The 13,029-nt window shown below is 45.1% G+C and overlaps 1 protein-coding gene across 3 annotated transcripts in view; it reads left to right on the top strand.

Annotated features, from left to right (window-relative positions):
* The window catches only part of DDX11 (DEAD/H-box helicase 11), a 427,300-nt gene that overhangs the window by 327,956 nt on the left and 86,315 nt on the right, over positions 1-13,029 (top strand). For all 3 annotated transcript variants that reach the window (XM_029599951.1, XM_029599952.1, XM_029599950.1), the window contains exon 20: positions 8,167-8,270. In XM_029599951.1, the coding sequence (XP_029455811.1) occupies positions 8,167-8,270 (104 nt within the window). The remainder of the gene's footprint in view (positions 1-8,166; positions 8,271-13,029) is intronic.

Genomic DNA, 13,029 nt, shown 5'->3' with positions numbered 1-13,029 from the left:
AATACAAACATCCCCATCATTATCTACGGGATTTCCGTTGGATCCGCAAGAACAACCTCAGGAACCATATTCTCCTCCGGAAGACCTCACATACCCAAAATTTCTACAAAAATTGGGTACAATACTACATCTAGAAGTATAAAAAGAAGCAGACCCTAGAGCACAAACTTTAGGTCTTCTAAAGATTTTTGAGGCTCAGGTGGAACCAGCATCTCTTCCACCACAAGAACTCCTGCATTCAGTTTTACAAAAATCCTGGGATACGCCTTACACGATTCCAGCCGTTTCCAGGAAAACAGATATAAAATTTCGCATGAAGAACACACCACTGTATACTCTACCACAATTACCTCATGCTTCAATTGTAGTAGAGTCGGCGATGCAAAGATTCAAGAAAACAAAGTCTCATTCCTCGTATCCACCAGGTAAAGACAACAAATATTTAGATGACTTTGGCAGGAAAATATACCATAACTTGATGTTGACAACACGAATTATGCAACATCAATTTTACATGGTACAATATCTATATGAGTGCATGCAAGCTATGAAAGGTATACTTTCCTCAATGCAGGATAAGATACCTCAGCCTCTTCATGACATTGAGGAGTGTTCTCGACACCTTTTGAGGTCAATCTACGAAGCACATGAAACATCATCCATGGCATCGGCAACAGCCATTGCAGCCCGCAGGTTAGCATGGTTATGTTCAAGTTCCATACGTGAAGACTTGCACGAGAAACTATCCAACCTCCCATGTACAGGAGATAACCTGTTCGGAGAAAGATTCCAGGACGCAGTAAGTAAAATAAAAGAAGAAGCTCTAGCAGTACAATCATTAACAGCATATCCTATTTATTCGACTACATATCGTTTTATGGGATCTACTCGTAGGCAATCATATGCCAGATGACCCTATAGATCTTATCATTCTTTTCGTACCCAACCATACCCATCCTACCAGCGTCCTGCTCCACAGCACAATACCTCAAACCAACGTAGAGGTAAACCACGCAATCAGAGACAGTAGGCACAACAGCCAGCTACTACAGTGAAAGCGACTTCGTCTTTTTAGTTACTCAGCCGCCACCACAACATCAAGCTCCTCCAGGCAGAATTTGTTCTTGCCTGGAAGCCTGGGAAAGAATAACATCAGATCAATGGGTTTTGGAGATAGTACGCCACGGTTACCAACTCCAATTTGTCACAAAACCCATATTGCCTCATCTTTCCACAATCCAGATTCACAATTCTCATCCACAATTGGGAGAGGAAATTGCTTTACTTCACAAGCAACAAGCAATTCGTCAAATTCACCCACGCTTAAATTCAGCAGTATTTTATTCCCCATACTTCCTAATACCCAAGAAGTCGGGGGGCCTTCGTCCCATACTAGACCTAAGGGAATTGAACAAATTTCTCACCAAAGAGAAATTCAAAATGATGTCGTTGAAGTCAATTCTTCCTCTCATTCAAACCAATGATTGGATGTGCTCCATCGACCTGAAGGATGCTTACACACACATTCCAATCCATCCATCCTCGTGGCGTTACCTATGTTTTCGCTACGGACATCAACACTACCAGTACAAAGTTCTCCCCTTTGGACTATCGGCTGCACCCAGGGTGTTCACCAAATGCATGATAGTGGTGGTGGCTCATCTCAGAAAACAAGGAATAACCATCTTTCCATATCTGGACGATTGGCTCATACACGGACCAACCCCAAACATCTTACGGGATCATCTCCATCGGGTGATACACTGTGTACAAGAATTTAGGGTTGGTGATCAATTTTCAGAAATCACACCTACAACCAACACAACAGTTGCAGTTCATAGGGGCACGCCTAGACACTACGTGCAACAGAGCGTATCTCCCAAACGACAGAAAATCACACTTCTGTCACCTTCTACATACCTTAATCCAGACTCAGAGACCGTCAGCGAGACAAGTCTTGGTAGTCCTGGGCCACATGGCGGCGGCGAATTTCACAGTTCCCAACACCAGGCTACACATGAGACGCCTACAATGGGGACTAAAACGCCAATGGAAACAACATTCACAGCCATTGACTCAGAGGGTATCCCTAACCGCCGAAATGAAGAAAGATATAACATGGTGGCTCCTAGACTCCACCATGTCCAAAGGAGCATTGTTCAGCCCCCCTCCTCACAATGCGGTCTTAACCACAGATGCGTCTCACAAAGGCTGGGGTGCACACCTCGAGATTTATGAAACTCAAGGGTTATGGACAACCTTGGAACAACATCTACAAATAAATTTATTAGAACTCAGAGCAATTCGCAATGCATTACGAGTATTCCAAAACCACCTGAAGGATGCAGGGTCATGATCTACACGGACAACCAAGTAGCGATGTTTTACATCAACGAACAAGGAGGGTCCGGTTCATGGTCCCTTTGTAAAGAGACCCTGATGATTTTCGAACACGCTCATCGGAATTGCATATATTTGCAAGCAACTTACCTACCGGGAGTTGCCAACACAAGAGCGGACAGACTGAGCCGCATTTTTCATCCCCACGAGTGGACACTCAATACAGAAGTAGCCCAAGACATATTTCTGCAATGGGGAACACCGTCGATAGATCTCTTTGCAACACAGACCAATGCTCAGGTTCCAAAATTCTGCTCGATAAGACCAAGCCAATTAAGGATCGCTCAAGATGCCTTCCTCATTCCATGGACGACAGGCCTTCTCTATGCCTTTCCTCCCATACCTCTCATAACACGAACTATTCAAAAGTGTATAGCGGACAAAGCTCAACTGATACTCATAGCTCCGGCCTGGCCGAGGCAGCCATGGTACATTTTCCTGCTTCGACTATCCATCAAAGATCCAATTCCACTTCCGAATCGACAAGATCTCCTCTGCCAAGATCAAGGGACACTTCTACACCCGCTGCACTCATCTCTACACTTGACAGCTTGGAGATTGAAAGGCTCCTTCTAACAGAACAAGGAGTTTCCACTTCAGCACAATTTATTTTGTTAGAATCAAGGAAACTCTCAACCAGGAAAAATTATAGCTATAAATGGAAACGTTACTCCGCTTGGTGCACTTCCAAGGGTGTACCACCATTGGACTGTTCACCAGAGTTGCTCAATGACTATCTTCATACACTATATGTAGCTGGTCTAGCAACATCATCCATCAGAGTTCACCTCAGTGCCATCGGCGCCTATCATAGACAAATCAATGATAGGCCTATATCCAACCATCCATTACTGACTAGTTTCATTAAGGGGTTAATGCACATATGTCCCCCAATATCCAAACCTCCAGTTCCATGGAACCTCAACATAGTTTTGGAACAGCTTATGCTGTCCCCATTTGAACCCATGGACTCGGCACACATAAAATACCTCACATGGAAAGTGGTATTCCTAGTTATAGTAACATCAGCATGAAGAGTTAGTGAGTTACAAGCTTTGGTCCATTATACTCCATACTTACAATTTAATCACCAGAAGGTGGTTCTCCATACTCACCCATCATTCCTACCGAAAGTAGTTACCCCATTCCATCTCAATCAGACAATGGAATTACCAACTTTCTTCCCTAAACCACATGCAAACGATAGGGAAGAACTACTGCACACACTAGATTGCAAAAGAGCTCTCACACTCTACAAACAAAGAACGAACTCGGACTCCCGTGTTTCTCAACTATTTGTTTCCTTCAACCCGAAGGCACCTGGCTTACCAGTAGCTAAACGCACCATCTCCAGCTGGATAGTACAGTGCATCAAATTCTGCTATGATAAACAGAATTTACAATTACATTCTACTCCTAAAGCTCACCAAGTTAGAGCAGTAGCAACCTCATGGGCACACTTGAAGAATGTGCAACTCATTGACATTTGCAAGGCAGCTACATGGTCATCATTGCATTCCTTCACAGCTCATTACTGCCTTGACCAACAAGCAGCCACTGATGCGACAATAGGACAAGCAATACTGCAGTCTCTATCCTCTTGTCCACGGTGACTGCCACACTGCCAATGATCACGTATGAGCACATATATCACAAATGACGTGATCGGGAGCTTGGGACTCCCATGACAGCATGGCTAATTCAGCCCTGCTATCAACGGGAAAAAGCAAGTTTGCTTACCGTAAACGATGTTTCCGTAGATAGGATGAATTAGCCATGCTGACCCACCCTCCTCCCTGGCAGTCACCAAGTCTTCGACTACACTACAGCTTAATTACAGACTGAGGAGATTCCGTTATTCCTGCGCGGGAACACACGCGCAGCCGCAGAGAGCAAAGCTCTGTTCTCTACTTTGACAAGCTCCGTCTCCCGGGCTTGATTGACAGATCCCATGACAACATGGCTAATTCATCCTGCTATCTACGGAAACATCGTTTACGGTAAGCAAACTTGCTTTTTTCACTCAGCGCATAGTTAAGCTCTGAATTCATTGCCAGAGGATGTGGTTACAGCAGTTAGATAACTGGGTTTAAAAAAGGCTTGGATAAGTTCCTATAGTAAAAAATCCATAAACTGCTATTACAGTAATTAATAAGCAGTAGTAGCTTCTGATTTAACTAATGTTTGGGTACTTGCCAGGTACTTGTGACTTGGATTGGCCACTGTTGGATACAGGATACTGGGCTTGATGGATCCTTGGTCTGACCCAGTATGGCATAGCTTATGTTCTTATGTAATTCCCTCAACTTGACAACACAGGTGTTGAGCGCTTGATAGTCTCTTCATTGTCACTAAGGAAGTTGAGGTCATTGTTATTTCAGTCAGGAAGCTTTCTACTAAAAGTGCATACAGTTTTAAATGGAAGTGTTGTTCATCTTGGTGACAGGCAGGCTTTATCAACCCATTCGCCTGTACTCCAAAAGATCTGCTTCAGTACTTGTTCTCCCTTTCTTCTTCAGGCCTCAGAACATCGTCAATCAAACTATAACTCTCCGCCATTTCCAATTATCACCCTCAAGTAGATGGGAAAACTGATCTTTATTCATCTCTGATATCTTAGTTCATGAAGGGCTTGTGGCATACGAGACCTCCGGTTACAAAGACACTGGGATCTCAATGTTGTCTTGGCACAATTGATGAAGCCTCCCTACAAACCGTTGGAGTCAGCTTTCTTAAAGTTTCTTACCTGGAAAGTGGTAATCCTAGTTGCCATCACTTCTGCTAGAAGAGTCAGTGAACTACAAACATTGGTTCATTACTCTCTATTCCTACAGTTTTTCCACAATAGTGTGGTTCTCCACACGTATCATAAATTTGTTCCTAAAATGGGTTTCTGTATTTCATTTTGCCCGTGTTTATTTAAACTCTTTTTTATACCATCGTTAAGCTAGAAGCCGTCACAACGGTTAACAATAAGGCACTTAAAATAATGTTGCTTAACTGTTATTTTAACCTCTAGACAGGTGTCTGTAAGGTACAGTACAGAGTTTCATAATAGCTATAAGATGCTAGGTGAGGTTGTATGTTTAGGTTTATCAGGTCGATTCAAAATTATTAATAATCTACATGTTATCTGTTACTGCTTAAAAGTAAAAAATACTTTCTTTCCAAGACCTCGTGCATATAAAAGGAAGAAGGCCCTCCATTTATTAGATTACAAAAGGGCCTTAGCCTGTTATTTGACAAGAACTCAATCATATAATTGGGCTTCTCAACTTTTCCTACAGTCCCAACAGACTGTGCATAGCCGTTGCCAAAAGGTATGTTGCCCAACTGCCTAGCAGATTGTATGCTCTGGCTGGCCTTCAGATCAGACTCTGTCAAGGTTTATTAAGAGTGAGCCATGGTTACCTTAGTGGCTCACCTAAGAGCTGCTCAAAGACATTTTGCAAAGCTGCAACTTGGATGTCAGTTCACACCTTCACATTCCATTACTCCAGAAGTGGCAGTAGCTTTGGCAAGCAATTTTGTGCAGCATGTTCACTCAGTAGCCCACTCACCATTGGGGGGGGGGGGGGGGGGAGTCCAGAGTCCAGATTGATTTTTCAGTGAGTGCTTCACTATACAACAATTAGCTTGGGACACCCACATGTCATGGCTAATTCATTCCTGCTACTGTAAATGGGATTCTCTGTAGACAGAAGGATGAATTAGCCATATTTAATATCTGCCTGCCTTCATGGAGAATCAGCTACCTAGCTAGAACTAAGGTCTACAATCAACTGAGGGGCTCATGACGCAGTGCCCGTGGGAACTCCCGCATATGTTGAGTAGTAAAAATTTACTGAGCTAGAGTAGTAAAGTTAGTAGCAAAACTTCATTGCTTTTAGCCTCATTTTCTTTTTTAACCTGTCTTGCTTTATGACATGCCCCATTTCTTGTCCTGTATATTTGTCTTATTAGATTGTAAGCTCTATTGAGCAGAGTTTGTCTTTTTTGTGCATTTGTTGTATAACACCATAGAAATGTTAAATAGAGTAGTAGTAGTTGGCTAGAAATGGGCCTATTTGGATGATGTTGCTCACAGGTCATGGCTAATTCATCCTGCTGTCTATGGAGAACCTGTTTATGGTAAGCAAATTTGCTACATCTTGATCTATTTACCCATCACATAAACCATCACTGCTTTCACATGTAAGTTGATCTGTTTAACCACTCACAGAGAGAATGACTGTGCTTATATATAGAACAATCTCTTTTATCAACCAGATATCTTCTGATGGCCCCTATCCAAGAACAGGGTCATCTGCATCTTACACGTTCTTTATTCCTCAAAAGAGATTGGAGAATGGTAATACAAACTAGACATAAATTTGGCCAGGCATCTTTAATAATATACAGGCCGATTCAGTAAAATGCGCGGGAGAGCTGGTGCTCCGAGGCGAGCGCCCGCTCTCCCAGTGCACGCCCAGGCCACTCTCCTGGGCATACGATTCACTATGCAAATGAGGGCCCGCACTAATAAGGAGGCGCTAGGGACACTAGCGTGTCCCTAGCACCTCCTTATTGGCAGAAGTGCCGGCTGTCAGCGGGTTTGACCACCGACGCTTAATTTTACCAGCGTCGGTTGTCGAACCCATTGACAGCCACGGGTTCGGAAAACGGATGCCGGCAAAATTGAGCGTCCGTTTTCCAACCCACGGGCAGATTTTTTTTTTTTGGGGCCTCCGACTTAATATCGCTATGATATTAAGTCGGAGGATGACCAGAAAAGCAGTTTTTTCTGCTTTTCTGTACACTTTCCTGGTGCCGGCCGAAATTAACTCCTGCCTTTGGGCAGGAGTTAATTTCTGAGAGTAAAATATGTGGCTTGGCTGCACATTTTACTTTGTGTATCGAGCGGGACTAACTAATAGGCTCATCAACATGCATTTGCATGTTTATTTATTTATTTATTTATTTATTTCAAGATTCTTATATACCGCGGTACGTATAAAGATACATCACCTCGGTTTACAGACAACATTAATTTTAGCAACAGGCTTTACATAAAACAGTTTATACAAAATTAAACAGCATGAATATATTAATAACAGATTTTACAATTAACCGTTTTAAAGAATATGTAAACAATTTGCATCTTTAAGCTTTACATTAATCAAGTTTCCATAAACCAAAAAATAACTACTGTAACTATAATAAACCAAATAGTTTAACTTAATGGAATAAACCGGAATGTGATTTAAGCCATAATCTGTTGGAGGGAACATTAAAGACAAGTTAAGGTTGCTTCACAGAAGTTACAAACATGAGAAGGAGGGGGATGGGGACCAGTGGGATTATTGATGTGATACAAGCAGTGGGAGTGGGAAGAACATAACAATAACAATGATCAGATGAGAGTTAAAACAATAAAACTGAATTTTACTTTTAGTCCTTGATCATTGATAGAAAGCCTGTTCAAACAGCCATGTTTTGAGATTTTGTTTGAAAGTTTTGTGGCAGGAGTAGTTTCGGGGGGTTGGACGCGCGTTTTCCACACGCTATTACCCCTTACTGTATAAGGGGTAATAATAGCGCGTCGGAAACGCGTGTCCAAATGGGGGCTAATGGTGCGCTTGGCCTGAGCGCACCGTACTGATTCGGCCTGTTTGGAAACTAAATTTAGGGCAAGCTGGAAGGAGGGAGAGCTACTGGCAGACTTTAGCACTGAACACAGAAGGAAATGTTTGATACTTTCTCTTAATATGCCTGTTTTGCCATTAGGTCATGTGATTCCTCCAAAGAACATTCTACCCATTGTTCTCTGCTGTGGACCATCCAATCAACAACTAGAGTTCACCTATCAGAAGAGAGATCTACCTCAAATGGGAAGTGCTTACCTTATTTATGGACATTTCTGTATTGTATTAACATTGGGAGGTTGTGTGTTTCTTACAGTTTCACTTTCTTTATTTCTGTTAGTGTTGCCAAATGACCCTAGGTCAACTGAATAGGCTGATCCAGTCCCGGGCTTTGCCCCATTGCATGCTTGGATTTGAGTTCTGATTTTCTTAGTGACATCAATGGGGCAATCAGAACTAAAAATCCATGCATGCAGTGGGGCAAACCAGGACTGGATCTGCCTGTTTGGTTGACCTGGGGTCAGTTGGTAAGCCTAGTTTTTGTTCACATCCTGAAACATGCAGAGGAATTTGAGACCAAGCAACTGGCTTTCTTAAATCTTGTGACTGTCAATCTTGTGACTGTCAATTGGGAGCATAAGATATCCTTGCTCCAAGGTTGTTTTATTATTATTAACAATAACAACTTTAGACTTGCATATAATGCTCAGCCATCAGAGTACTTTGTCATAACAATCATGATATTACTACAGGACTAAATTTAGCTGAACAAAGTGATTAAGCAATAAATTAGTTTTCATTCCCAGCTCTGCTCTGATTTAATCGACATTTAAACAATTTTTACTGAAGGGATTACTCAGCAAAGTTCTGGATTCCTTGTTGAAAGTGCTAGCCATCAGAGAACACAATCTCCAGTAATTATCATGGTCTTGTTAGTTCCTGAGGGTGTTTGTCTCTGTACACAGAGAAGGTGGTATCAGTCCTTACTATAGAAGATCCTCTGACCTGTCCACAGTGGACTTCTGTATGGAGATGCAGGAAGAGCTGTCTAATCCCCTTCTGTCAGCTCCAGTTTACAGAATTCCCTTGCTCATCTTCTTGCACTCAAACAGGGAGTATCAGACATCATTTAAATGTATCCCATTTCATCAGGGATGTGGGAAATGTATAGCCATGTCCCGGCTTACTAGTTAGTTAATTAAATGTATGCCTTTAAGAAGCAGTGGCTGGTAATGAAAGGACTTTGAGAATGCGAGCTACAATATTTCCATTCTATTAGTTTACTGGAGGTTGATCTTGGTGCTCCCTTATACCATTGCATTTTGCTTGGACCTCCTCGCTTATTAAGAGTGGCTGCTGCTTCTGTGGGATGAGGAGAAAGGGAGTTTGAGAACAATGGTGTTCCCATGGATACTTTTGATGCAATTGCAGTATCGCTCTCCACTTTGATGGGGGGTGGAGTAGGAAGAGGAATTGGATTCAGATGACAACCAACACGGGTCCTGACTTTTATGGTCTGAGGTACTGATATTTAGACATAAGGGAAAAAGTACAGAACTGCTTCTAAAGCCAAGTCCATAATCAAAGTACGTCAAGCAACACTGTATGAATTTACAAGAAAGCTCATCACCCAGTAAAAATGTTGCTAGCTGTAAATTTTTATGGGTTATCAAAAGGCTTGGGGATAACTGCATGGTGCAGCAGTTGCTACCCTTAAGAGAAACATTGGGGTAACCTGCATGGTGTGGCAGATACTAAGCTTACCATTTGGTCCTTTTCTGCTGTCATTAGTATGTTACTAGGGGTTCTAAAACGGATTTTTCTCCTAGGACGAGCAAGATGTTAGTCCTCACACATGGATGACATCGGATGGAGCCCGACAAGGAAAACTTTTGTCAAAGTTTCTAGAACTTTGACCAGGTTCACTGAGCATGCCCATGCATCCATGTGGGGTTCCTCTTCAGTCTCTTTTTTTCCACAGAACGTTTGCCTCGCAGTTACTTGAGCTCGTGATTTTTTTCTGAAAACTTGCTTGGAAAACTTTTCCACAAATAGTTTTCGGGTTTTTCGCGTCTTTTCGGTGCGGGTCCATCTCAGGTTCCCTCTATTGTCTCAGTGAGGTTTTTTGGCAGTTCGATAAGTTTTCTTTTGCTTCTGACCCCCGTGGTGGCAGTGCCTTGGTGCCCACCGGCGTCTATCGCCTTGCCATCTCCGCTTTTGTTTTCACCCCATTCAGTTCATATCGTCATAGTCCATCGGATTTTCATTGGTGCCCTCAGTGCCCGTGGACAATGTCCATCATGGATCCACATGACATGTGTATCCTCTGCCTGGGGGCATTGCATGATGTCCGGGGGTTGCCGCCTCTGTGACCAAATGACCCTGAAGGGAGGTCGCGGTTGCCTTGACAAGATGGAGAAGCTCTTTGGGGCGATAAAGTCTGAGCCATTGGCATCGGTAGTATCAACGCCGAAGGACTATGGAACCACACCGATGGACACCGAGCCATTGACATCAGCGGGGCCGTCCGTTCCGTCGATGCCATCGGCGGATAGGGGCACCTGGGACCAGCTCCTGTCGGTCTTTTCTAGGTCGAGGACATCGGGTTCATTGTGTTCAGCCATGGCACTGGGGAAAGACTGGGCCGAGCAGTGAGGGAAGCGGAGTAAGCATCAGCACTGCCTTTGCACAGTGTCGGGCTCGGGATGGCGCCGGCACTTGCCGTGATACCCTCAAAGCGACCCCATGATGAGGAGTGCCTATCCTTCAATGATGCCAGGGGTCTGCGACGGTCTCCACCTGTCCTGGTGTCAGTTGCTGATCCACCTCAGGGATTCGAGGAAGATCTGGCCACCCCTCCTGCTTCCCAGTCCATTTTGGCATTGGCAACTTTCGAGGAGCAGTTGTAGCGCAGAGTCCAGCTGGCGGTCGATCGAACACTGCAGGGCATCAAGCTGGCAGCACAGACGGTATCAGTGCCCGCGCCCTCCCTGCTTGGAACCACTACTGGAGTGTCTCAATGTGCTCATCGGTGTGTTACCAATCCAGCTGGTGCCAGTTCCCGGGAACACATTGATGCCTGACGGGGCACTGATGCTTCCCCCATCCGATGTCATGCTGATCGCCCTTTCCTCCGAAGAGGAAGCTCCATCGAAACCGATGGTGCCACTGTGGCCTGCAGCCCCCATCCAGTTTTGTTGGCATCAGTGCCTAGGCATCTGGATGAAGGCTGAGCACCCAGAGCCTCATCCCCTGTGGATTTCAGTGAGGATGAGGCCCCTTATGACCCCTGAGAGGAGGACACTGCGGAATCCTCCTCAGAGGACTCAGAGGGTTTCCCCTCAGAACCATCTCCTCCAGAGGAACGAAGGAAGACTCCGCCGGATTACCTGACCCTCTCAGTGTTCATATGGGCGATGGCGGAAGTCATCCCATTTCTGTTGATGACGGAGGATGATGCCAGGTACAAAATGCTGGAAATTCTCCAGTTTGTGGAGACTTCTAAAGAGATCATGGCGATCCCGGTACACGAGATTTTTAAGGAGTTGCTGTTGAGGATTTGGGAGCACCTCCTCACCATTCCTCCTGTGACTAGGAAGGCGGACAGGGTTTAACTTGTCCAACAGGCTACCGTTTTTGAAAGGTGTCAACTGGCACACCAGATGATGGTGGAGGAAGCTGCTCTCAAGAGGGCCAAGCGCGCTCTGACTCGTGCCTCGGTGCTCCCGGGGAAGAATCATAGAGCGCTGGATGCTCTTGGCAGGAAAGTCTTTCAGGAGGCTATGCTCATTACCCGCATTGCCTCCTACCAGCTCTGTATGAGCCAATACTCTCACAACCTCTGGAAGCAGCTGCAGGAGGCGGCCAAGTGCTGCCTCAACAGCAGCAAGACATCTTTCTATTGCTGGTGCGACAGGGCCTGGGGTGCAGAAAGCACGAGGTATGTTCCACCTACAATGTTTTCAAAACAGTAGCGAGAGTCTCTGCAGTGGGAATTGGTGCCCGCAGAATGCCATGGCTGATGGCCTTAGATCTCTGACCGGAGATACAGAAAAGACTCGCTGTCCATCTGTACACAGGAGAGAATCTCTTTGAATGCAAGGTGAAGGATGCGGTGGCCCAACTGTGGGATCATCATGAGACCCTCCAGCATCTCTCCGCCAGCACTCGGAACCACCCTCTTCAGCCAGGAGGTCTGCGAAGCTGAGTCAGAGGAGGTCTTTCTAACACCAGAGGAAGTACTGTCCTCCGACCCCTCTCTCCCATTCGCAGAGGGTGAGCTCTCATGGTCGTCCTTGGTAGCAGCGAGCTCCCAAGTTCCAATTGGTGCTCCAGCCAAATCCTGGGACGGGATTTTGACTGGATCGTAGGAAACATAAGCCAGCCACCCGTACCTGAGATGCTGGACCCCTGGTCGGGAGCAGACTATGGTTCTTTGCAAATTGGTGGCCCAGTATAAACTCGGACCAGTGGGTTCTGTCCTTTGTCTGTCAGGGGTACTGATTTAATCTATTGGGTGCCCCGCCAAATTGCCTCTGTGCCTGTTTTGGGGGCCGGTAGCACAGCAGGAGGTACTATGGATGGACTTCTCCTCCCTCTTAACAGAGCGGTTGAATCTGTACCACCAGGCAAAAAGGGTGGGATTTTACTCCAGGTACTTCCTGATTCCAAAGAGAACAGGGGGACTCCATCCCATCCTAGATCTGAGGGCCTTGAACAGGTTTCTAAAAAGAGAAAAGTTCAAGATGGTTTCCCTCGGCACCCTGATTCCCCACTTACAAAAAAGGGACTGACTTTGCTCCCTTGATTTAAAGGACGCGTACACCCACATCAAGATCTTCCCAGGTCACAAGAAGTTTCTCAGATTTGTGGTGCAAAAACAGCACTTCAAGTGCAGAGTGTTGCCATTCGGGCTAGCATTGGCCACACGTGTCTTCACAAAGTGCCTGGCTGTTGTGGGGGCGCACCTCCACAGGCTGGGAGGTCTGGATGATTGGCAGGTCAA

This window comes from Rhinatrema bivittatum, chromosome 4 (assembly GCF_901001135.1).
Source record: "Rhinatrema bivittatum chromosome 4, aRhiBiv1.1, whole genome shotgun sequence".
NCBI classification, from domain to species: domain Eukaryota; kingdom Metazoa; phylum Chordata; class Amphibia; order Gymnophiona; family Rhinatrematidae; genus Rhinatrema; species Rhinatrema bivittatum.
This window is presented reverse-complemented; position numbering and strand designations above follow the sequence as displayed.